General features: G+C 36.6%; 2 protein-coding genes across 2 annotated transcripts in view; one reads left to right on the plus strand and one right to left on the minus strand.

The window, feature by feature from the left end:
• The window catches only part of PDS5A (PDS5 cohesin associated factor A), a 151,360-nt gene that overhangs the window by 7,182 nt on the left and 118,678 nt on the right, over nt 1-25,500 (plus strand).
• LOC102154780 (CDGSH iron-sulfur domain-containing protein 1) lies at nt 7,610-17,297 on the minus strand. Its single transcript, XM_038532122.1, has 2 exons — nt 17,271-17,297; nt 7,610-8,138 (listed from the first exon to the last, which is right to left on the minus strand). The coding sequence occupies exons 1-2, from the start codon at nt 17,295-17,297 to the stop codon at nt 7,782-7,784; spliced, it is 384 nt and encodes a 127-aa protein (XP_038388050.1). The 3' UTR covers nt 7,610-7,781.

Below are 25,500 nucleotides of genomic sequence, written 5' to 3' on the forward strand. Positions count from 1 at the left end.
TCATGCATATGGTATGTGTCAGAATTTACTTTTTTTTTTTTTAAAGATTTTATTTATTCATGACGAGAGAGAGAGAGAGAGAGAGAGAGAGAGAGAGACAGGCAGAGGGAGAAGCAGGCTCCATGCAGGGAGCCTGATGTGGGACTCGATCCCAGGTCTCCAGGATCATACCCTGGACTGAAGGCAGTGCTAAACCGCTGAGCCACCCGGGCTGCCCCAGAATTTACTTTTTAAGGCTAGATAAAATTCCACTGTGTATATATAAAACATCTTTTGTTTATCCATTCATTTGTCAACGGACACTTGGGTTGCTTCTACCTTTTGACATCCGTCAGCAACTTTTCTTCTCTATCTCATAATTTTGTGACTCGGGAATTTGGGCTGGCTTGGCTTGATTTGATTATTCTTCTCCATATTCCTTACTGTGCTCATTCAGTAGTATTTAGCTGGTGTCTAAACTGGTCTAGAAGATCCACACTATTTTCTCTCAAACACTTAGTGCCTTAATAGGAACAGCTGTAAGGTTGAACTCCGCTGGGCCTTTTTTCCTATCTATGATGGCTTCTCTACATGGGCTCTCTCACAGGATATTTGGACTCTGGATTTATTCATGGATTCTTCATTCAGTGTTTTATAATCTACTGTCTTTATTCCCTTTGAGAGTCGAATTATCACAAAATGATCATTCTGGCTTTGTGTCCTTTTGAAACATCTAGTGTCTTTTAGACATGTCTGAGTCTTTGAGCACTTCTTTGGTTTCTGGTGCAAGATGTTCACTTTGTGCTTTCTTGACCCAGATTTGAATAGGTCATTTTTACCAGAAAGCCTTATTTGCATTTTAGAGAGTGGTGTTTATAAACCAAGGTTTGGGCATACGCTTTGTGTTCGCATTGGTAGTAAAGTGTAATTTTTCAGGCCCTTTCAGTGTATAGAGCTAGGAAATGTACATATATACTTTAAATCATGAATTCATTCTGTTCAGTTAAAATCCAGCACCACAAGGGCACCTGGGTGGCTGAGTCAACAGAGCATGCAGCTCTTTTTTTTTTTTTTTTTTTTAATATTTTATTTATTTTAGAGGGATAGGGTGCAGGAAGGAGGAACAGAGGGAATGGGACAAGCTGACTCTGCGTTGAGCCCAGAGCCTGGAGCCCAGAGCCTGTCCTGAGGCTGGATCCCACGACCGAGCCAAAATCAGGAGTTTAGACCCTTAACCAATTGAGTCACCCAGGTGCCCATGCATGTGACTCTTAATCTTGGGTTTGTGAGTTTAAGCCCCATGTTGGGGGCAGAGCTTACACCACAGTTTTTCCTAAACTTCCTGCATTCCATGTTTGTATCATCCTTCTCCTACAGTATAAACCCTGTTTTCCCTTAACTTTGAGAAATTTATTTCTTGTACTACCCTGCTGTAAGCTCAAAAAAATTCAATACTCTACCAGTATCCCTTGCAAGAATTTTTTTTTGTTGTTGTCCCCCTAAGGTTGTATAGAGTGCCTATTTGTTAGTTACTTGAATTTGAATTCTTTTGTCTGTTGTTATGAAATTTGTATACAAGTGGTTTGTTTGTATCCCAATTTTTATATACACAGAATACTTTTTATTTCCACTAATAAATGTGATTCTTGATTTTTTTTTTATTTGTGCTAAAAAACACATAACATGAAATTTACCATCTTAACCAATTTTAAGTCTACAGTACAGCTCTGTTAACTATGTGCATTGTGGGTCTCCCTCTGCCCCTTTTCATGTACACATTGTTTGTGGTTTTTTTAAAGATTTCATTTATTTATTCATGAGAGAGGCAGAGACATAGGCAGAGGGAGAAGCAGGCTCCTTGCAGGGAGCCCAATGTGGGACTGGATCCCAGGACTCCAGGATCACGCCCTGAGCTGAAGGCCCACGCCCGCAGAGGTACAACCGCTGAGCCCCTCAGGCATCCCTCATGTTCACATTGTCAATACAACATTTCTCTATAACTTTTTCATCTTGCAAAACTGAAACTCTGTACCCACCGAAAAGCTTCTCCTTTCCCCATCCTTCCCAGCCCCTGGCAACTACCATTCTAGTTTCTGTTTCTAGGGGTTTGACTACTTTAGATAGCTCATAAGAGGAATCACAAAGTATCTTTTTGTGACTGGTTTATTTCACTTAGCTTAAGGTCCTCAAGGCTTATCCATTTTGTAATATATGACAGAATTTTCTTCTTTTTAAAGGCAGTATTATAATTTGTTATGTGTATACACCACATTTTCTTTTTCTTTTTTTCTTTTTTTTTTTTTTTCCCACATTTTCTTTATACAGTAATCTGTTGATGGATATTTAAAGGTTGCTTCTGCTTGGCTATTGTGAATAATACTGCAGTGAACATGGGTATGCATACAAATTTTTGAGATCCTGTTTTCAATTCTTTTGTATATATACCCAGAATATATCTGTTGGATCATATGATGATTCCACTTCTAATTTTTTTGAGGACCCTCCCCCCATACTTTTTGCCATAGCAGCTGTATCTGTACCATTTTACATTTCCACCAGTAGTATACAAGGATTCCAATTTCTCCAGATCCTCACCAGTGCTTGTTATTTTCTGTGTTTTTGATAGTGGCTGTCTTAACAGGTATAAGGTGATGTCTCATTGTGGTTTTGATTTGCAGTTTCTTGATGAGTGATGTTAAGCATCTTTTTATGCTTTTTGGCCATTTGTGTATCTTCTTTGGAGAAATGTCTGTTCTAGCCCTTTGCCCATTTTTTAATTGGTTTATTTGGGGTTTTTTGGTTGCTGAGTTATAGGAGTATTTATATTCAGTTTTAAGGATTATTTTCTTCTTTTTATTTAATTTTACATGATTCAAGTCAGTACTATATAAAAACATACCTTAAAAAAAACATACTTTTCAGAAGCCTTACTCCCATCTTTATCCTTTCCATTTCATTTCATTTCTTTTTATAAGATTTTATTTATTCATTCATGAGAGACACAGAGAAAGAGAGAGAGAGAGAGAGAGAGAGAGAGAGGAGAGGCAGAAACACAGGCAGAGGAAGAAGCTCCTTCCCACAAGGAGCCCAATATGGGACTTGATCCTGGATCCCGGGATCACACCCTGAGCCAAAGGCGGACGCTCAACAGCTGAGCCACCCAGGCGTCCCCGTCCATTTCATTTCTATGTACACACCCACTATAGGTAATCATTTTGGGGGTTCCTGGGTGGCTCACTCAGTTGAGTGACCAACTCTTGATTTCAGCTCAGGTCATGATCTTGAGGTCCTGGGATCCAAGGCTTCCTACCACGTACCGTCCGTGTCCCCACCCCGCCCCCCCCAACCCCATTGGCAGCTCCATGCTTATTAGCAGGGAGTCTGCTGGAGGCTTTCTCTTTCTCTTCCCTTGCCCCTCCTCCTACTCATGCAAGTGTGTATTTTCTCTAAAATAAAAATAAATAAATCCAATCATTTTCATCAGTTTGTGGTCTCTCCTTTCTGTGTTTTCTCCCTTTTTATTCAAAACGAAGACTGCTGGATGTACTCTCTTGTACTTTGCTTTTTCCCACTTGGAAATCACTCATTTCACTTGGAAATTTCCTTATCTGGAAATCTTTTTAAAATTCTTTTTCGTGTTGTTTTAGTACTCTGTTAATGTGCCATAGTTTATTCAGCTAGTCTCATTGTTGCATTTGAGGTTGTTTCTGATATTTTACTATTACAAATAATGCTAATGCTAACCTTGTTCACGTGTTCTGTATCTGTAGAAGTGTATCTTCAGGGTAAATTTCTAGGAGTGGAATTGTTGGGTTAAACAGTACATTTATGAATGTTGTGTTGTGTTTTGTTTTGTTTTGGGTGGTCAAATTCCTCTCAATAGGGGTTGTAGCATTTTGGACTTCTGCCAGCTAGTAAGAATGCTCAGTCTCATAATGTATTCTCAAGTAATGCTTTCATTCATTCATTCATTCATTCATTTAAAGTAATGCCTACTTTTAAATTAGCAAATTGGCAAATTAATGTTAAAAAAAAGCTGTCTTAATAACTCCTGGCAACAAGAGTTCTTTATGGGAATGATTAAACTTACATGTCACATTGAGTTCAGAGGGGTAAAGAACCCTATCTAGAGCTCCTTAAAAGCTCAGAATGGAGTGAATTTTTTAGTTTCTAGGTTGTTTAGTTTGTTTAAAGAAGTGAGGATGGGTGAAGATGGAGACAAATGTTAGTAACAAAGGTGGTATTGAAATCGTCAAGTCTCACTTAGGTCTTAATTCAAAACCTTAAATTAAGTAGAAATTAGGTGAAGATATGTTAAAAATCATATATAAAATAAGGTGCATTGGTATGTAGAATATTAGCACCAAGGAAAAAAACTGATGCGTTATCACAGTAGGAGAGTAGTTCAGTTTAAGGTCATTAATGAATTTTGTTTCTATTAGCTTCTATTTTCAGAACTAATGTTTAAGTTAAACATTACTTGGCTGAGGTTGTTGGTACATGGAAATATGTCCAGTTGAATACCCTGTTCAGAAAGATAAAATGAGTAGAGTTTATATATTGTATAAAAGCCTAATAAGTTTTTATTTGCTAAAGACAACAAATCAAGAGGTTTCTAGGTAATGGTTGGAATAGAAAGCTGAACACAAAAATAACCAAGGAATTTACTAATCATCTTATTTGCATTTAATTTATTAAATTAATGCAGGGTTTCCCTACAGGTGTGCTTTTTATTTTATAATAAATTTATTTTTTTATTGGTGTTCAATTTGCCAACATACAGAATAACACCCAGTGCTCATCCCGTCAAGTGCCCCCCTCAGTGCCCGTCACCCATTCACCCCCACCCCCCCGGGTGTGCTTTTACACAGTTACAGGTGTGCCTAAATACAGGAATTGGAAGGACTCCATATTTGGAGGTTATAAATATTGGTGGAGTTTTTTTTGTATATGATATGATATTCTAATTTTTCCTTTCTTATTTTTTTTATAAGTAATCTCTACCCCCAACATGGGGCTTGAACTCGACCCCAAGATAAGAGTCACATGCTCTGCAGACTCAACTAGCCAGATGCCCCTATGATGTGATATTTTAAAAGTTGGGAACTGCTATAATATGTTTTATTTTTCATGTTTTACAATTATCATTAAGATCAAACATTGAAAATTTCCTACCAAGGTAGGAGCACTGTGATTGGTGCTGTTAAAATCAGCCCTTGAATAGCATTAGTCCATTGAGGGAAACTAGATTTATTCTAGAATAACACTGGAATGGATTTCCACTTCTATGAAGAAAGAATATTTAAGATTATCAAATATAATTTATAAATTAAATACCAATTATGTGCTAGGATTGCATTTGTTTCTTTGGATGAAGAGATACTATGAATTTTGACAGTCAAGAAAAGTTTCATGGAAAAGGTGATAGTTGGACTGGGATATGAAGACTTGGACTTTGATAGATAAATAGGTGGTAACAGATTCCAGACAAATAGAGACAAAAACAGAGTGGCAGAAGTATACTTGGTGTGTTTGAAGAAAATGAGAATAGTTTTGCTAGAGCTAACGCATCTTAAAAAAGAGTAGTTGGGAGAAAAAAAGAGGAAGGTACCTCTTGAAATTGTTAAAATCCTTAAATGCCAAAGAGAGGAATTTGAGTTAAAAAAAAAAAAAAGCACAAACCAACTCTCACACATTTGAGCAAGAGTCTGGTGTCTAAGTCCTAGTTTTGCATGATTAACAAAGCTAAGTGACCAAGCAGTTTGTTTACACGTGAATACCACCTTTGTGACTGATTTGTGGTCTTTTTGTCCTCATTTCCAGACCAGATAGCATCTTTGGTTGAATAGTAATCCATTTCTAATTGATATTGTCTGAATAAATCTGTTAGTTGGTGAGAGTTTAGTCCTATGACACTAGGTGTGAAGACTGTGAATGAGTAAAATTTTGAGTGGTTAGTAGAATGTTATGTACTAGACTATCATATGAATTGGATTTTTATAACATTTTGTGTTTTTTTCAAAATTTTTTTGTAATTTCTGTGGTAGGAATTTAAATTTTAATAAACTGATGCCAAATTGTTAAGTTTAATACTTGAAAATTAAGTTCAGTGGCCATGTATAATTGTCCTATAATTTCAAATACTTGGATTGAATATCCTTCATCTAGCCATTATAAAATAAATAGAGGTAAATTTTTCATTGTACAAAAAAATCATCGAGTAAAAAAAATGTTTAATGATTGATTCAGCATGTATAAGAGGACTAGTTTATTTTTGGCAAATGCTTAGAAGATGGTTTTCTTCTTGAAGCATATACCTAAATAGTTTTGAAAAAACTAAATAAAATCATCAGGCAGTAATAAGATAAAATTGATTTTAGATCTCTTAGAAGTAATGCTATGTGATTTTGTCTATTTTATTCATTTCTCATCCTTTAGTTGATATTTTACCAGATTTTTTAGATTATAATATACCATTGTCTCACTTGTTCTTTATATTTTCTATACTTTATTATTCACTTAATGCTTTTTTTAATAGATGCTCCTTTTTAGAGTAATTTTATTTCTTAGCAAAATTAAGTAGAAAGTACAGAGTTCCCAGCAACTCTGTCTCCCCTCTCGACCCTCCCTCCCCATTATATCTAGCTGCAGAGTAGTATTTTTGTTATAGTCAGTGGACATTAATACATATCATCATCACCCAAAGTCCATATTCCTTTTTAAAAATTCTTTTAAAGAAATTTTTAATTATAAGTGTATTATTTTGATTTTCGTGAGACAGTATAGCATGAATATATCCATATCATCAAATAATCTCTTAAAACATGATTTTTAACTTTTAAAATTAAAAAAAAAAATTAAGATTTTATTTATTCATGAGAGACACACAGAGAGAGGCAGAGACGTTGGCAGAGGGAGAAGCAGGGTCCATGTAGGGAGCCCGATGTGGGGCTCGATCCTGGGACCAGGACTGCAGGATCACGCCCTGAGCCAAAGGTAGACGCTCAACTGCCGAGCCACCCAGTTGTCCCAAAACATGATTTTTTTTTTAAAGAATTTATTCTTTAGGGCAATTTTGTTTCAGAACAAAATTGAATAGAAGGTATAGACATTTCCCATATATCTCTCTTTCCCACATATGCATGGCTTCCCCCATTATCAGCACCACTCACCAGAATGTTATGCTTCTTACCAACAATGAATCTATGTTGACACATACATAATCACCCAAAGTCCATAGGTTACCTTAGGTTTATTCTTGGTGTTGCACATGCTTTGGGTTTGGACAAACATATATTGACATATATCCATCTTTATAAAACATCTACAGTATTTTCAGTGAGCTGAAAATTGTCTCTGCTCTGCCTGTATCTCCCTCCTCCCTTCCTGTATGCTTTTTACCGTGGAAAATCTGAAATGTTCCTTACTTAGTGTTACTTATATATTTTTTTTATCTAAGTTGAATTTATTGTCCTCTGAATATTCCTAATTTTGACTTTTTTTATTTGGCCGAAGTGGAGCTTTAAGTGCCACGTTTTCTGGTTTTAACTGGATGCAGAAGATTTTATTTTTTATTTTTATTTTTTTGTTTTTTGGTTTTTACTTTTTCCTTTTTTTGTTTAAACAAATGTGCACCACGATGGTTCAACAAATAAGGCAAATGCCGTGAATATGAAAGCTGCAATTTGCAATACATCACATCTAGAACCCAGGGGAGGTGAACAGACAGAGGTGGTAGTCATTCTAATTAAACAGTCAGATGACATCATGACAAGTTGGTTTGCAGCATCAAAACTGTCCATTTAAGTTTCCTTTTTCTTAATGATCAGAGGTCCCACATTGTCTCCAGTCTCTTCATTGTGTTTTGTGTGAGATCCATCACAGAATGGAAACTTTTTGGACCTCCAACAACGACAGTACACAGTTTTATCTCCCAAATCCTCCATGTCATAAGCATGTACTATCTTGGGGTTGTCTTTCTGGATGTGAAGGTTTACCATAGATTTGTTGCGATGATCTTTAACATAAAACCTTCTGTAAGCTAGATAACCAATTGTAGCTGTCCCAGCAGCAATAGTAACTGCTGCGATCCATTCAATTCGTACGCTGGAAGTCAGACTTGTGGCGCCATCACTTGCAAGGTGTGTGTGCACAGGACACTAAAGCACAAACAGGCTCTTGCGGAGGGCCGGAGTCAAGGTGTGAGAAACGTCCTATACGCACCGACTCCGGATGCAGAAGATTTTAAATGTTGGACATAATCAGAATGCTTTAATTAATCTAGATTAGTGGTTCTCAGATTTTTAGAATTTTTAAATATCACCTGGTGCCTTTTAAGAATTAGATACTTAGTTAAAAAAAATTAGGTACTTGGTAATCTCCCACCCATTTACCCCCAATTTAGTAGTTTAGGGGTAGGCTCAATTTTCTGCATTTTTTTCCCCCTGCATTTTCATTAAGCCACTCTGGTGTTCTTGATACAGGGAATATATATACTCTGAGAACCCCACTATATTTTACTTTCCTTTTTTTATTTTTTATTTTTATTGTTTTAAAGAATTTTATTTATTTACTCATAGAGACACAGAGAGAGAGAGAGTGAGGCAGAGACACAGGCAAAGGGAGAAGCGGGCTCCATGCAGAGAGCCTGACGCGGGACTCGATCCAGGGTCTCCAGGATCACGCCCTGGGCTGCAGGCGGCGCCAAACCGCTGCGCCACCGGGGCTGCCCCTATTTTACTTTCCTTATTGCTAAATTTCATATTAACTATTCTCAAAAATTTTGTCTAAAATCTTTAAATTTAGTTTTGGGATTTTTACATTAAGTTTAAATTGTGCCCAGAAACAAACTTCACTCCCTAATTATTTTAAACTTAGCTATATCCTGAAAACATTTAAATTTATTTGGAAGGCATGCAATGATGTATACCATGATCTCTTGTACGTTATATGATGTTAGTCTGTTATCTAGAACTCTATTAATCTACCTTTATAATTTTTTTTTTTTTTTTTTTTTGAGAGGGAAAGAAAGAGCAAGAGAGTGAGAAAGGGAGAGGAGTGGCAGAGGAGAGGGAGAATCCTAAGCAGGCTGTATGCCCAGCACAGAGCCACATGTTGGGCTTGATCTCACAACCCTGAGATCATTACCTGAACCAAAATCAAGTTGAATGCTTAACCAACTTAGCCACCCAGGCACCTCAATCTACATTTTTTGTATGATTTTACTAGTAGTTATTCAAATGTAATTTTAGCAAAATAATCCCCAAGCGTAATTAGCAAATAGGGTCATCTGATGATGTTTACTTATGAAAGCAGACATTCTAGGTTTCCAAATGAAATCTCATTGCATCCTAGTCTTCTTAATTTGAGCTGACAGCTACAAATATAGCATGCTAGAGTTGTAAAAAAATTTATTAGTTTGTATAGATTTTACTAAAAGGAGTTGGACTTTTTCCAAAATAGAAGAGTCAGTAAGCATTGATTGTGCTATTTTGCATTTTCAATAGTGTGTGGCATTCCAAAACTAATAATTTTTATTGATGTATGTGATATGATCCCTGTGGGACTTTTTTTTTTCTTTTTTTGCCCTGGGACTCCTGAATCATCAATATTAAGAATTTGGTTTTATTACTTATCACTTCACTTTAGTTATTTTCAAATTGGCAGTGCTTGAAATATATGATTGCCCTCAGGATTTTTTTTTCCTTTTTCTGACCATTATGTGTCTTTTGTGTATTTCTCTGTGTATATCCGATTTAGGGTTCTTGGAGTTTCTTAGATGTGTATAATTCAGTTTGAGTTACTGTTGAAAAGTATTTGACTGTTATCTCTTCAAATATTTCTTCCCCATTTTTTTCTCTTTTCCTACTGAGTCTCCAGTCTGACAATATTCAGCAGTTTGATACAGTTTTTGTTTACATGCTGAAATTCCCCATTGTTATTAGATGTTGTCCCCCTTATCTACTATATCTTTGGATTTTTTTTTTTTTTTTTAAGAATTTTTTTTATTTGGGAGAGCGAGAGCACATGAGAGAGTGAGAGAGAGAGGAGAGAGATCATGAGCAGCAGGGAGGGGCAGAGGGAGAAGCAGGGAGCCCCCTACTGAGCAGGGAGCCCAACGTAGGACTTGATCCCAGGATCCTGGATCATGATCTGAGCCAAAGGCAGATGCTTAACTGACTGAGCCACCCAGTTGGTTATAGATGCCCTCAACTATATCTTTGAACATACTAATTTTAATTTTTTTAAGTTCCTCTCTGAGAGCTTAAGCATTTGCGTCATTTCTGGGTATGCTTCTGTTGTTTGTTTATCTCTTGGCAGTAGGTTTCTCTCTCCTACCCTCCTGTTTTTGATTGAATGCTGGACATGATGTATAAAAAAACAGACTGCGGTAAATAATAATTGTGCACAGCAGTAAACATCTCTTTTGTCAGGTTATTAGTGTGAGAGATTGAATTAGTTCTTATCTGGTTGAACTGGATTTGCTATATTTTGCTTTGTGTGTGTGTGTGTGTGTGTGTATGAATAAGTACATCTGTTTCATCAGTATGCTTTACCCTGAAACACTTTAGCACAAACATCATTAATTGGAATTCATGGTATAGTTTTTCTGTGTTGGAGGGTAATGTACATATCTTAATTGTACTGTTTGATGAGTTTTAACCGATGCTTACTCATGTACAACCCAAACTCTTCTCATGATTCAGAACATTACAATCAACATAGAAAGTTCTCTCATGCCCCCTTTAGGGTAGTCCCTGCCCCTCCACCAGCCTCATAGTGGTAATCACACTTAAAATTTTTTTTAAAGATTTTATTTACTTACTTATTCATGAAAGATACAGAGAGGCAGAGACATAGGCAGAGGGAGAAGCAAGCTCCCCATAGGGAGCCTGATGCGGGACTCGATCCTAGGACCCTGGGATCACAACCTGAGCCAAAGGCAGATGCTCAACCACTGAGCCACCCAGGTGCCCCACACTTATAACTTTTTATTTTATTTTTAAAAGATTTTATTTATTGTATTTGTCTCTCATTTTATTCATGAGACATACAGAGAGAGGCAGAGACACAGGCAGAGGGAGATGCAGGCTCCATGCAGGGAACCTGACACTGGACTGGATCCCGGGACTCCAGGACCATGCCCTGGGCCGAAGACAGGCAGTAAACTGCTGAGCCACCCAGCTGTCCCCACTTAAATTTTTTTTTTTTTTTAAGATTTTATTTATTTATTCATGAGAGACACAGAGAGAGAGAGAGGCAGAGACACAGGCAGAGGGAGAAGCAGGCTTTGTGTAGGGAACCCAACGTGGGACTTGATCCCGGAACTCCAGGATCACGACCTGGGCCAAAGGCAGGCACTAAACTAAGCCACCCAGGGATCCCTATCATAGTGTTTTTTTTTTTTTTTTCATAGTGTTTTTGAGATTCACCCATGTTATTGCATGTATTATTTGTAACTATTCATGTCTCCATATTATTCCGTTGTATGAATATCACCATTTGTTTTACCATTCTTGTATTGATGAAAATTTGGACTGTTTATGCTTTAGGCCATCATGAAGTGCTATAAACATTGGTGTACAAGTGTTTTTTTGGACATATGGTTTTATTTATATTGGGTAAGTACCTAGGTGTGCAGTCATTGGATCATAAGATAGATCATGTTTAATTTAGTGAGCAGGGATCCCTGGGTGGCGCAGGGGTTTGGCGCCTGCCTTTGGCCCAGGGCGCGATCCTGGAGACCCGGGATCGAATCCCACGTCGGGCTTCCAGTGCATGGAGCCTGCTTCTCCCTCTGCCTGTGTCTCTGCCTCTCTCTCTTTCTCTCTCTGTGACTATCATAAATAAATAAATATTAAAAAAAAAAAATTTAGTGAGCAGCTGCTAGTCAATCACAGGAGTGATTGTCCTATTTTACAGTTTCACCAACAATGTATGATAATACTGTATTGTCAAGAAATTTGTCCATTTCTTCTAAGTTCTGTCCATGTAAAGTAGATATTATAATATTATCCTTTTAATGTCTGTAGGGTCTGTGGTGATATTCTCCCTGTTGCATTCCTCATGTTGGTTTTCTTTTTTAAATTGATATGTTTAGCAAGAGGTTTGTCAAATCTGGTACTCTTCAAAGATCTCACTTTTGGTTTTGCTCATTTTCTCTATTGTTTTCTATTGATTTCTGTTTTCTCTATTTCATATAGAGAATTTTCTCAACCTCTGCACTCTAGACAATTTAGACCATAATTTTCTCAACCTCTGCACTCTTATCCAATCTAGACAATTTAGACCAGGTAATTCTTTGTTTTGGAGAGCTGTCTTGTGCATTGTAGGGCATCTAGTACTATCCTTCAAATGTACCTACTAGAGGCCAGTTGCAGGCTCCATCCTTCCAGTTTTGTCATCTGAAAATGTTTTCAGATGTTGCCAAATGTCTCCTTGGGGCAAAACCACTTTGGTTGAGAATCACCGTCCTGACAAGCTTTTTAAAGCTATTTAATATTTTTTTCAAAACACTATTTTAATTGCATCTCACTAGTTTTGACATTTTCATTACCATTCAGTTACAAATTTTTTTTTTTATTTTCTTTGTGATTTTTTTTTAACCTATGAGTTCTTCAGAAATGTGTGATTTAATTTCCAGATATTTGGAGTATTTGTAAATATATGATTGTTAATGATTTCTAATATAATTCTATGATTAGAAAACATTCTGTAAGATTATAGTCTTTTGAAATCTGTTAAGATTTGGTTTTTTGGCTTCACGTATGGCATCTCTTGGTAAGCATATCATGTGCACCTGGAAAGAATGTGTAATTTGTTCGTTGGATACAGTGTTCTATGTAGTCATTTAGTGTCCATTTTGTCAGGGGATTGAGATTGTTATTCATCATCTAAGTCTTCACTGATTTTTAAAAAATGTTGGCCTCATTCTGCTGCTGAGAAAGAGTGATAAAACCTCAAACTGTGATTGTGGAATTGTATATTTCTCTCTTAATCCTGTTGATTATTCTTTCATTTGTTTTTTAATTCTGTTGTAAGGCAAATATTGTTGGAATTATAATTGTTAGATCTTTCTAATAGGTTGGCCATTTTAGCATTCTAAAATGTTCGTAATGTCTAAACTCCACCCTTTTTATAGTTTTTGTCTGCATTATATATTTTACACTTTTTTCTTTTAACCTATGTGTCTTTATATTTAACATGCATCCAGAGTATGGTTAGGTCATGCTCTCAAAAAATTTTTTATTACTGTTTTTATCCATTTTATTTATTTTTTAATCTTTTTTTTTTTTTAAGATTTTATTTATTTATTCATGAAAGACAGAGACAGGCAGAGGGAAACGCAGACTTCATCCGGGACCCGATGTGGGACTCAATCCCGGCACTCCAGGATCATGCCGTGGGCTGAAGGCAGATGCTAAACCTCTGAGTCATTCAGGCATCCCTGTTTGTATCCATTGTAGCAATTTTTGCATTTAGATTGGAGTAAGTCACATTTAATTGATGTGGTTGGATATATATGTCTACCATTTTGTACTTTTTCTATTTGTCTCATCTATTTTTCCCTTCTTTCCTGTCTTTTATCTTAATTTGCTATTTTTTTTAGAATTCTGATTATTGGTTTTGTAGGCAGAACCCTCCCCCCTATTTTTTTTGGATTTTATTTATTTATTCATGACAGACACACAGAGAGAGGCACAGGCACAGGCAGAGGGAGAAGCAGGTTCCATGCAGAGAGCCTGATGTGGGACTCAACCCCGGGTCTCCAGGATCATACCTCAGGCTGAAGGCGGTGCTAAACCGCTGGGCTGCTGGGGCTGCCCTAGGCAGACCTTTTTGGTCTGTGTGTCTGTGTCTGGTTGCACAGGGATTGCAATACATACCTTTTTAAAACGATTTTATTTATTTATTTGAGAGAGAGAGCATACAAGCAGCATGAGGGCAGAGAGAAGCAAACTCCCTGCTGAGCAGAGAGCCAGATGGGGAACTCCATTCTAGAACTCTAATACCATGACTGGAGCTGAAGACAAATGCTCAACTGACTGAGCCACCCAGTGCCCTGCAATAACTCATCCTTAATTTTTATAGACTTACATTTTTATTTTTATACTACATGTAAAATGTAATCATCTTTTATCAGTATAGGTCCATCCTCCTCCCTTTATGTCACAGATATATTTATAAGCCCAACATTAAACAGTTCTAAGTATTTTAAATAAGTTGCAGGGGGAAATAGTCTTTCCTATTTGAGCACTTACTACCGTTTCTTGCGTTTTTCACACCTTCCCAAACATTGGATTTTCCACCTGATTATAATATCCCTTCAGTTTGAGGAACTTCCCTGTAGTGTATATTTTAGTGAGGATTTGCTGAGGTAATTTTAGTAGTTTTTATTTATTTGAAAATGTCTATTTTACCTTTTTTTTTTTTTTTGAAGGATATTTTTGGATATAAAATTCTGGGTGGATAGATTCAGTGCTTTAAAGATGTAATTCTGCTATCTTGTGTTCTCTAGTTTTTCAGATGAGAAGTCAGTGATTATTTGTATTTTTGTTTATTGTATGTAATCTGCAGTTTTTAGCTACTTTCAAGATACTTCCTCTTTTCTTGATTTTCAGCAGTTTCACTATTGTGTCCCAAGGGGCGTGTTTCTCCTGTACTTGTCCTGTCTTGGAATCACTGAGCTTCCTGGATCTGTAAATTTATGTCTTTCAGCAGATCTGGAAAATTTTTGGTCATTTCTCTTTCCTAGGATCCAATTACACACATATTAGATTTTTTAATATTGCCCTCAGATTACTGGGGCTCTTTACCTTTTTTCAGTCATTTCTCTTTGTGTTCTTCAAATTTGATAATTCCTGTTGATTTATTTTCAAGCTTCCCTACTTTTTCTGATGTCATCTTCAGCTGCACATACAGCCTAAAAAAATACAAAGTCATAGAGATTTAGGACGTGATCATATAGATCATATAGTAAAATACATAAACCTTAAGGGTAACATTCTGCTAATTTTTATATGTATTTACATGCAATCACAATTCAGACCAGATGCAGAACATTTCTGGCACCCCAGCAGGCTGACTTATGTTTCCTCCCTAGAGATAGACACTCTTCTAATCTCTTTTTTTTTTTTTTTTTTTTTTTTTTAATGATAGTCACAGAGAGAGAGAGAGAGAGGCAGAGACACAGGCAGAGGGAGAAGCAGGCTCCATGCACTGGGAGCCTGATGTGGGATTCGATCCCGGGTCTCCAGGATCGCGCCCTGGGCCAAAGGCAGGCGCCAAACCGCTGCGCCACCCAGGGATCCCCTCTTCTAATCTCTTATTGAAAGTTTTGCCATCATACTTAGTACAAATAGAATCATGTGGTATGTATTCTTTTTATGTCTGGCCATTTTATTAAAACATCCATGTCTGAGATTCAACCTTATTGTTATGGGGTGCAGTAATAATTTTTTACTATATGAATATACCAAAATTTATTTATCTGAACTATTGTTAATGGGTGTTTCGGTTAATAGTTTTTTGCTTTCTGAACAACACTTCTTTAACATTGTGTGAGGTTTTTTAGGTAGAGTCAAGGACTCATGTATCTTGGGTAGGTATACTTTTTGAAGGGCCAGATAGTAAATATTTTATGCTTTGTGAATCAAAAGGATGCTGTGTATGTACTTACAGAAAGGAGGACAAATTTCCACAATTTTTTTGAACAAAATTCAAAACAGAATAATGATTCAGTATATTTTTTGGTAACACGGACTATTAATGAGAAGAATAGGATTCTGGGCGGTGGTGTGTGGGACTAACATTCACTTAATTGAAGTTTAAAGTTTGTGTTCCCTATCACCAAAATTGATTTCAGGTGTTCACCTATTAATGCTAATCTATTTTTTTTTAAATATTTTGTTTATTTAGTCATGAGAGACAGAGAGGCAGAGATATAGGCAGAGGGAGTAGTAGGCTCCCTATGGGGAGCCAATGTAGGACTCGATTCCAGAACCCTGGGATCACGACCTGAGCCAAAGGCAGTCGCTCAAACACTGAGCCACCCTGGCGTCCCTTAATGCTAATCTATAATGAAGTTTTGTGTATTTCATTTGAAAGTTTTTTCACAGAGCTAGATATTCCCAAATATTGATACCCATTTATGAGCATATGATTTTAACTAACATATTCATTGCTTGGGAGGCATTTATAGAATTCTTTGATATTTTTTTCATGATAATTGCCTTTTAGTGTGTCATTAACTTGCAGATTAACTGCTTACAATTGAAGGGTAGATGGAAGCTCCCCAGTTGCAGTTTGAAATGGCCTTTGGGGATCCCTGGGTGGCGCAGCGGTTTAGTGCCTGCCTTTGGCCCAGGGTGCGATCCTGGAGACCCGGGATCGAATCCCATGTCAGGCTCCCGGTGCATGGAGCCTGCTTCTCCCTCTGCCTGTGTCTCTGCCTCTCTCTCTCTCTCTCTCTCTGTGTTGTGTGACTATCATAAATAAATAAAAATTAAAACAAAAAAAAAAAAACGAAATGGCCTTTGAAATGTGGAAGTTTCCTTGGCTTGTGCGTTAAGGTCCTAAAAATGTTGGTGGAATAGGAATTTGAGCTTGGAAATGAAGATCTCACTTTTTGTTATAATTTTTGGCAGTTATAGGAAGAAGGAGCTTGACATTTCTTGTGATTCAGCTAATGTTATTTGTTGAAATAACTTTACTATAATGTGTAAGTTTCACATATAAGTGCATAACAGTTCTGTAGTTACAGCTGAATTCATTGAGAAACATTACTAAGTCTGTAGTCAAAGCTACTTTCTAAAGCTATTCAGTGTTTAAAAATAATAACAAATACTATCAATTAAGGGCTATTGAGCTATTGAGTGCTAAAAGAAGCTAAAGACTACTGGAGTGACATTGGCAATAATAGCAAGAAAAACAAGAAAGAAGTCATCTTTCTCTCTTCCTGCCCTCTTTATCAGTTTGCTTCCTGTCAAAGAAGTCTGTGCAATGCATTTTCCAGAATCCCAGTCTCAGCATCAGATCACAGAGTATACAAGAGTGAATTTGGAGTTAGCTATGTAAATAATTAGCACACTGTTCTACTGATGATTTGAACTTGCACAGAACAAGAATAATAATTTCATGTTTTCATCTAACAAGGTACACCTATTCTTTTAAAAATGAAGATGCTCTCTTCTCTTTCCAGATACTCTCAATAGTCACATGGGCCAATTTCTAAGTGATAACATACCCAATTCTGGGTGGTAACTGCTTTTTTAGTTAAAACACTATTCTACGTGAATAGTCTGAGTGGAGTTCGTCATATCCGATCTGCTGCTTGTTTCTGTAGGCTTGGGCAAAGAATTTTTATATTATCAAGTGGTTGGGGAGGGTTCAAAAGAATAATATTTCATGATACCTGAAAATTATATGGAATACTAATTTCATTATTTTTACATTATTAAGTGGTTGGGGAGGGATCAAAAGAATATTTCATGATACCTGAAAATTATATGGAATACTAATTTCAAAGTCTCTAAGTAAAGTTTCTTTGGAATACAGCTATACTCATTCGTTTACATATTGTCTATAGCTGTGTTCATACTGATACAGCAGTTAAGTAGTTATGACAGAGACCTTATGGCCTGCACAACCTAAAAACATTTACTTTTTTTTTTTTTTTTAAGAAAGGGAATGGGCAGGGGAGTGGCAGAAGGAGAGTGAGAGAATCTTAGGCAGGCTCCATGCTGGTCATAGATGCAGGGCTCTAACAACCCTGAGATCATGACCTGAGCCAAAATCAGGGGTCATTCGCTTAACCAACTGAGCCCCCCAGGTGCCTAAAATATTTACTTGTCCTTTACAGAAAGTTTGTTAGTCCCCTAAACATGTATTAGAAACCACTGACAGTCCTTGTCTAAAATAATTAAAGAGAAGGAAAAGAAAAGTAGTTAATACACCAGTTCACAGATGTTAACAAGCAGGGACACCAGCATTGCATAGCTGTTTATAGCCCTCATTTTTGCACTTGCCATAGAGCCTTAATTAACTTCCTTCTTCCATAACCCATTCTGTTTCTTTTGCCTTCACCTCAGCTGGGGTTGCTCTGGTTTTATTTTTAACTTGGTAGATTGTCCTTAAACTTCATTCTCAAAGGGTCTGACCGAAACCCTTAGGGATTCTGACTTATTAGGACACTGTAGTTTCCTATGAACTTTTAATATTGCATGCAGAAATCCTAAGAAGTGCCTTAGCTGTTGAGGGGTATGTTACTTCTGCACAACAGGATAAAGGCAGAAATTGAGGGTTAACGTACTTTGATAGGCAGTTTGCTGTTGCTACAACATCTAAGTGCATTATTTTGTATTTTACAATTGTATTGGATTTTTTTTTTTAAGAGCAGTACCTGATTGGTTATTCACACGCCACTAGTTTGACAACACTAGCCCATCTGCTAAATTCCAAACATGTTTGTCCCTGTACCAATTGCATAGTAACAGCCAGTTTTCCCATAGTAATTTGGGATCTGTCACACTAGTCATCATAGTAAACTTCTTTACGGATTGTTGCAGTGGTTTGAACAGTCCAAACAGGCAGGTGACAATCTCAGCTTTAGTTTAGTGTAACCATTCTGTCCTATAATACAAGCATTCTTCTCATGGAAACCAAAATCTCTAACTAGCAGACCAAAAGGTTTAGGGATAGAAGCAAAAAGTCTTTTGAGTATGGGTATTAGATATAATGGAAGAGGCACTCTAATTTCCAGCTTTCAATTTCCAGGCCCATATAGTGTAGAAATAGCATAATTTATCAGTCACAAATTAAGAGCATATGTCACATCTTATAAAATAGAACCTCACCATTTCAGAGCATTGTCTTCTCAAATGCTATTGTAACAGCGAACCATTGCACTGCACTATCAGACTAGCCTTTAGTTATGGGACAGGCAGAAAATCAATTCCATAGATATGAGTCCACTGTCAAAAAGATTACCAAATAAATTATGATCTGATGATTTATTATTTTTTTTTAAAAGATTTTATTTAGACAGAGAGGCAGAGGGAGAAGCAGGCTCCATGCAGGGAGCCCCATGCAGGACTCGATCCTGGGTCTCTAGGATCATGCCCTGGGCTGAAGGCGGTGCTAAACCGCTGAGCCACCTGGGCTGCCCTGATGATTTTTTTAAACACATGGAAATTTTTATCTTGTTGGAAGAGCTCATATAGATAACTTATACAAAATTTTTTCACATTTTTACATACACCAAGGAAAATGAAATAAATTGGCTGTCATTCTGAAAATCTTCGCATTCAGATTTTGACCCTTTTAAATCTTACTTTTGACTAGATACTGACATTTATGTTTTTCCTTATTGTGTTGTTTTCATCAAAAGTATTAGTAATGTAGAATATCTTTTTTTTTTTTTTTAAAGATGGAAGAGGAAATGGAGGAATAGGGAGGAGGAGTAAGGAATCGCTGGGGAAGGAGGAGGAAGAGGAAGAGAAGAACTTGATAAAGCCTGTGTTTTTTCTTTTTTTTTTTTTAAAGATTGTATTTATTTATTTGAGAGACAGCGAGCGAGTGAGAGAGAAAGCACAAATGGGGAGGGGCAGAGGGAGAAGGAGAAGCAGACTCCCTGCCAAGCAAGGAGCCCGACAAGGAGCCAATCCTAGGACCCTGAGATCATGACCTGAGCCAAAGGCAGATGAGATGCTTAACCGACTGAGCCATCTGTGCACCCCCAGAATATCTTTCTGAAGTGCTCCATTTTTGTTTCTGAGATGTTCTTCCAAGGTATTAACACTTAATGCTGCAAGATTTGGTGCTAGTGTTTTGTAGATTTTATCAGGCAGTATCTGCCCAAGGTTTTCAAACTGAAGTTTGTATAAGTGCAGACAACAGTTCTTTTACAATTATTTCTGGCTGTCACTTTTTAGAAGACCACTGATTTTTAAGACACATTTCAGTATCAAACATGTTAATAAATGGGTCCTAGGATTAGTAAAATATGGTAATTTTTATTTATCACAGACCAATACATACCAGACACTGGGAACTTCATGTTCACTATCTCTAAATATCACAGTCTTTTAGGGTTGTATTCTTGATTTTGTTTTACAGGCACAGAAAGTAATTTATTCAGATCACATACCTATTAAGAGGCAGAATGGAATTCACACCTGTGGTCTGAATAAATTCAAATTTAATTTGTATTCTTTCTCTGCAGTAAGGAAGAGATCTGTTTCAGATTTTAAGGTAGAATGGATGTATATGCTCATCAGTTGTTAGCATTGCTTATCTGGTGGACTCAGCCAGTAGAAACCACTCTGGATTGGAGATTGAAAGTCAGGAATTACCAAATCCAGGAGGTGTGTGTAGTATTCTTATAGCATGATTGAAATGATGTATTTGTGTGTGGGGGCCAACAGAGATAAATAAGGGTATGAGGGAGTTGGCTATAGAGTATGATAGAAGATTTAGTGTTCAGATTAAAGGCAAATGGTAGATTTAATAAAACTAAAAAATGGAGAAGTTGGGAGACAGAATATTTTGTTTTGAAAAGAAAATTTTACAGTCAAGGATACTGGAAGTAAAAGTTTCTAATGAGGGGGTTCCAGATATGGATCAAGCAGGATAAAAATGAAAAACATTGATGAAATAAATTGATGACAGGAGGTTTTAGTAATTATGCTGAGATAACAGGTGTGAACTAGGGCTATCTGAGGCAAATTGGGATATATGTTCCCTTTATGAATCAGGAACTATAATACCAGGGTATTAACTAGATTTGATCTAGAGTGAATTGTAAGTTTAAACCTAGTCTGAGAGTTCTCTACAGAGAATCTGTAGATTTATGTCTAACTCCTGGATACTCTACCAACAAATGATGTATATAAAGTCTTTTCTCTGAATTAAATTTTTTTTCTGTTGAAAACAGGTAATTTAGTCTATTTCTCTCTCCATTACATTTATAGTAAAGGATAATATAGTATATACAGTACAATTTAATGTGTTCTTCTCCCCACTCCCACTTTAATTTTGTGATATCACAGTACTGATGATTCCCTGGGCTTTTTTTTTATTTATTATTATTTTTTTTTACTTTATAGAAGGATAGCACTGTACCTTGCAGATTGTGCTGTCTTTGAGCCTTCATGATGTTTCATAGTTTGTCTAGGTGACTTTATTGTCCTTTCCTCACCCTCCTCCAAATTGTTTAGAACTTGTTAGGGAAGAGTAATAAATGGTATAGATGTCAATCTCCAGTGGTTATATAGGAGAAGCTGTGGTTAGTTTATTTGGCTTACATGATCTAGGGCAATTATTCCCTTCTAGTTACTTTCTTTCCTAATGTTGGAAGGTGGCTTATGAACCATTGATTTGTCAGTTGAGCCTTTTTCATTGCCTTAAAGGAACTACACATTTAACATTTATAGTAATATTTTGTAGAAAAATATGAGGATTTTAGGAGATCTCTCCAGTTCATTTTTATCCATCTGTATTTTCTTTTTAAACAGCTTTATTGAGATAGAATTCACATACAAGTCACCCATTTAAAGTGTACAATCACTGGTTTTAGTATATTCACAGATATGTGCAGCCATCACCACAGTCAATTTTAGAGCAGTTTTATCACCTCAGAAAGGAACCGTATATCTTTAGCTGTCACTTCCATATGGCCCTCCAGCCCTAAGCAATCACTAATTTACTTTCCGTCTCTGTACATTTCAGATGGTTCATATAACAATCATAGTAGTCTGTCATAACTGGTTTCTTTAACTTAGCATAATGGTTTCAGGGTTCCTCCATTTTGTAGCATCAGTACTTCATTCCTTTTTATGGCCAAATATTCCATTGTGTGAATATATCAAATCTTGTTTATCCGTTTGTCAGTTGATGGACATTTGGGCTGATACTACCTTTTGGCTATAAACATCTGTGTACAAATTGTTATGTAGACATACATTTTTACTTTTTTTGCTTTTAAAAGTGGGATTTTGGGTCATATAGTAACTGTTTAGTCATTTTGAGGAAATGACAAACTTTTCCGAAGTTTGAATACCATTTTATGTTTTCACCAGTATATGAGGGTTCCAGTTTTCCAGTTTCTCCATGTCCTTTTCAACCCTTGTAATTATCTGACTTTTTGATTCTTTTTAACTTTGTAGATGTGAAGTGGTATCTCAATGTAGGGCTTGAATTCTCACAACCCTGAGATGAGACCTGAGCTGAAATTAAGAATTGGACATTTGACCAACTGAGCCACCCAGGCATTCCTCTTTGTAGTTTCGATTTTCATTTTCCTGATACCTAATGATATCAAGAATATTTTTTTTTTTTATTTGATAGTCACACAGAGAGAGAGAGAGAGGCAGAGACACAGGCAGAGGGAGAAGCAGGCTCCATGCACTGGGAGCCCGATGTGGGATTCGATCCCGGGTCTCCAGGATCGCGCCCTGGGCCAAAGGCAGGCGCCAAACCGCTGCGCCACCCAGGGATCCCTCAGCTTGAATTCTGATGAGAAATTTCATTGAATGTGTTTATCCATTTGGGAACTAGTGCCATCTTAACAGTGCTTAAGTCTTCCCATCAATGAACATGGGATGTTTCTCCATTTAGTTAGATATTTGATTTCTTCCAACAGTATTTTGTAATTTTCAGATTATATGTTGTACACTCTCTTTGTTAAATGCTAAATATAATTTATTCTTTTGATACTATAAGTGAAATTGTTTTCTTAATATTTTCAGATTGTTTATTCCATGTATTTAGAAATTTGATTTATTTTTATACACTGATCTTGGATCCTGCAACTTGGCTAAACTTCTTTATTCTAATTGATTTTAATGAATTCCTTAGGCATTTTTGTATAGAAGATCATGTAATCTTTAAGAAAGATAATTGTACTTCTTTTCTAATGTGGATGCTTTTATGTCTTATCTTGCCTGTATGTCCTGGCTAGAACCTTCAGTATAATGTTAAATAGAAGTGGTAAAAGCAGACATCTTTGCCTTCTTCCTAATCTTAGTGGGAAAATATCCAGTTTTCCACCACTAAGAATCATGTTGGTTGTGCATTTCTTATAAATACCCTTTATCATATTGAGGAATTTCCCTTCTAGTTTCATGAGTATTTTTATCATCAAAGGGTGTTGGATTTTGTGAAATGCTTTTTCTGCATCTATTAATATGATAATATGATTTTTTTATTCTATTGATATAATGTATTACATTAATTGATTTTCAAATGATATACCGCCTTGTATTCCTGGCATAAATCCCACTCAATCATAATATATAATTCCATTTATATTTTGCTGGATTTTGTCTGCTGGTATTTTCTTTTTTTTTTTTTAATTTTTATTTATTTATGATAGTTAGAGAGAGGCAGAGACATAGGCAGAGGGAGAAGCAGGCTCCATGCACTGGGAGCCCGACGTGGGATTCGATCCTGGGTCTCCAGGATCGCGCCCTGAGCCAAAGGCAGGTGCTAAACTGCTGCGCCACCCAGGGATCCCTTGCTGGTATTTTCTTGAAGATTTTTGCATCCATATTTTTTTTTTAAGATTTTATTTATTCATTCATGAGAGACACAGAGAGAGAGAGAGGCAGAGACACAGGCAGAAGGAGAAGCAGGCTCCATGCAGGGAGCCCGATGCAGGACTCTATCCCGGGTCTTCAGGATTAGGCCCTGGGCTGAAGGCAGTGCTAAACTGCTGAACCATGCGGGCTGCCCGGCATCCATATTTTTAAAGAGATATTGGCCTGTGGTTTTCTTGTGAGATATATATATATATATTTTTTGTGAGATATATAAATATATATATATTTAAGTAAATACATATATTTATTCAATTAAAGATTTTATTTATTTATTTGTGAGAGACACAGAGATGCAGAGACATAGGCAGAGGGAGAAGCAGGCTCCCTGTGGGGAGCCAGATGTGGGAATCCATCCCAGGACCCTGGGATCCTCCCCTGAGCTGAAGGCAGACACTCAACCACTAAGCCACCCAGGCATCCCTTTTGGGATATTTTTGTCTATTTTTGGAATTAGGTTAATATTGACTTAATAAAATGAGTTGGAAGTGTTTCACCATCTTTTATTTTTTGCAAGAGTTTGGTGGGAGAAATTAGTATTAATTATTTAAATGATCAGTAGAATTTAGCAGTAAAGGCATCTGGGCCTGGGCTTTTCTTTGTGTGTATTTTTTTTTTTTTTAAGATTTTATTTATTTATTTATGAGAGACACCGAGAGATAGGCAGAGACACGGGCAGATGGAGAAGCAGGCTCCCTGCAGGGAACCAGACATGGGACTCGATCCTGGGATTCCAAGGATCACGCTCTGGGCCGAAGGCAGATGCTCAACCGCTGAGCCACCCAGGCATCCCTCTTTGTGTGTATTTTTGATTGCCAATTCAGTCTCTTCATTTGTTATAGGTTTATTCAGATTTTCTATTTTTTTCTTGAGTTGCTTGTGTTTGTCTAGGAATTTATGCTTTTCTTCTGAGTTGTCTAATTTATTAACATACAGTTCTTCATAATATTCCTTTATAACCCTTTTTATTTCAGTTTGGTAAATAGTAATATCCCTTCTTTCATTTCTGATTCCAGTCATTTGAGTTTTCTCCCTTTTTTCTTAGTCTTTTAGCTAAAGGTTTGTCCATTTTGTTGACCTTTCCAAAGAACTAGCTTTTGATTTTCCCTTTCTGTAGCAATCATCAAGTTCTTCTGGGCAGAAGTAGTTTTTGGCAACTGATAGAGGAAGCTTTTGCCCAGTTCTGCTTCCCTGCCACTGTCTACTCTTTTTCCACCATTCCCTTTTCATTTTGCCCCTAAGCGAATTTCCCTGTGCTTTCTATTGCTTATTCTCTGGCTTTCACTTCTGTGCCATGATTAATTCCATCTGTTTTTTTTCCCACATATATATACTTATCTGCTTGAACCTCATTTTTCCTCTTCTTTCTGCCAAATTTTAATCCACTTAACCTTAGGATAAGCCAGCTACTTATTATTACATTTTTGAGCAATCAAATGATTGATCATTTTAGGAATAAGGCAAATAATCCACCTTTAGGAAAAGGAAAGCTAGAAAACTTGAAGTTAAAATATTAATAGCATGTATTAAGTGGCCATCTGCTCCCATCTAAATTCTCTACTATAGTCTTCACCTAACTAAATTGTGAGAAAAAAAGGCTTTTTTGAGTTGGTTTGGGAATATAACCACTTAGTACTTCTAACACTGTAACAGTATAGTTTCTATAACATACTCTCTGTATGTATACATATTTTATTTTTTTGTAGTTATTTTGGATAACCACTTGTCCTGCTATACTATAAAATATATGATGTATAGATTGAGTGGTAAGAGGTACATGAGAATGTTAAGCCACTCTGCTTGGATTTGAATTTTTAATTTCTTGAACAAATTACTTAGCCTCAGTTTCCTCATCTGTTAAATGGAGATGTTAATAATAATGTCCTCCCATAAGTAATCATTGTATTAGAGGAGTTAATAGTACATT

The sequence above is a fragment of the Canis lupus genome, chromosome 3 (genome assembly GCF_011100685.1).
Source record: "Canis lupus familiaris isolate Mischka breed German Shepherd chromosome 3, alternate assembly UU_Cfam_GSD_1.0, whole genome shotgun sequence".
Classification (NCBI taxonomy): Eukaryota; Metazoa; Chordata; class Mammalia; order Carnivora; family Canidae; genus Canis; species Canis lupus.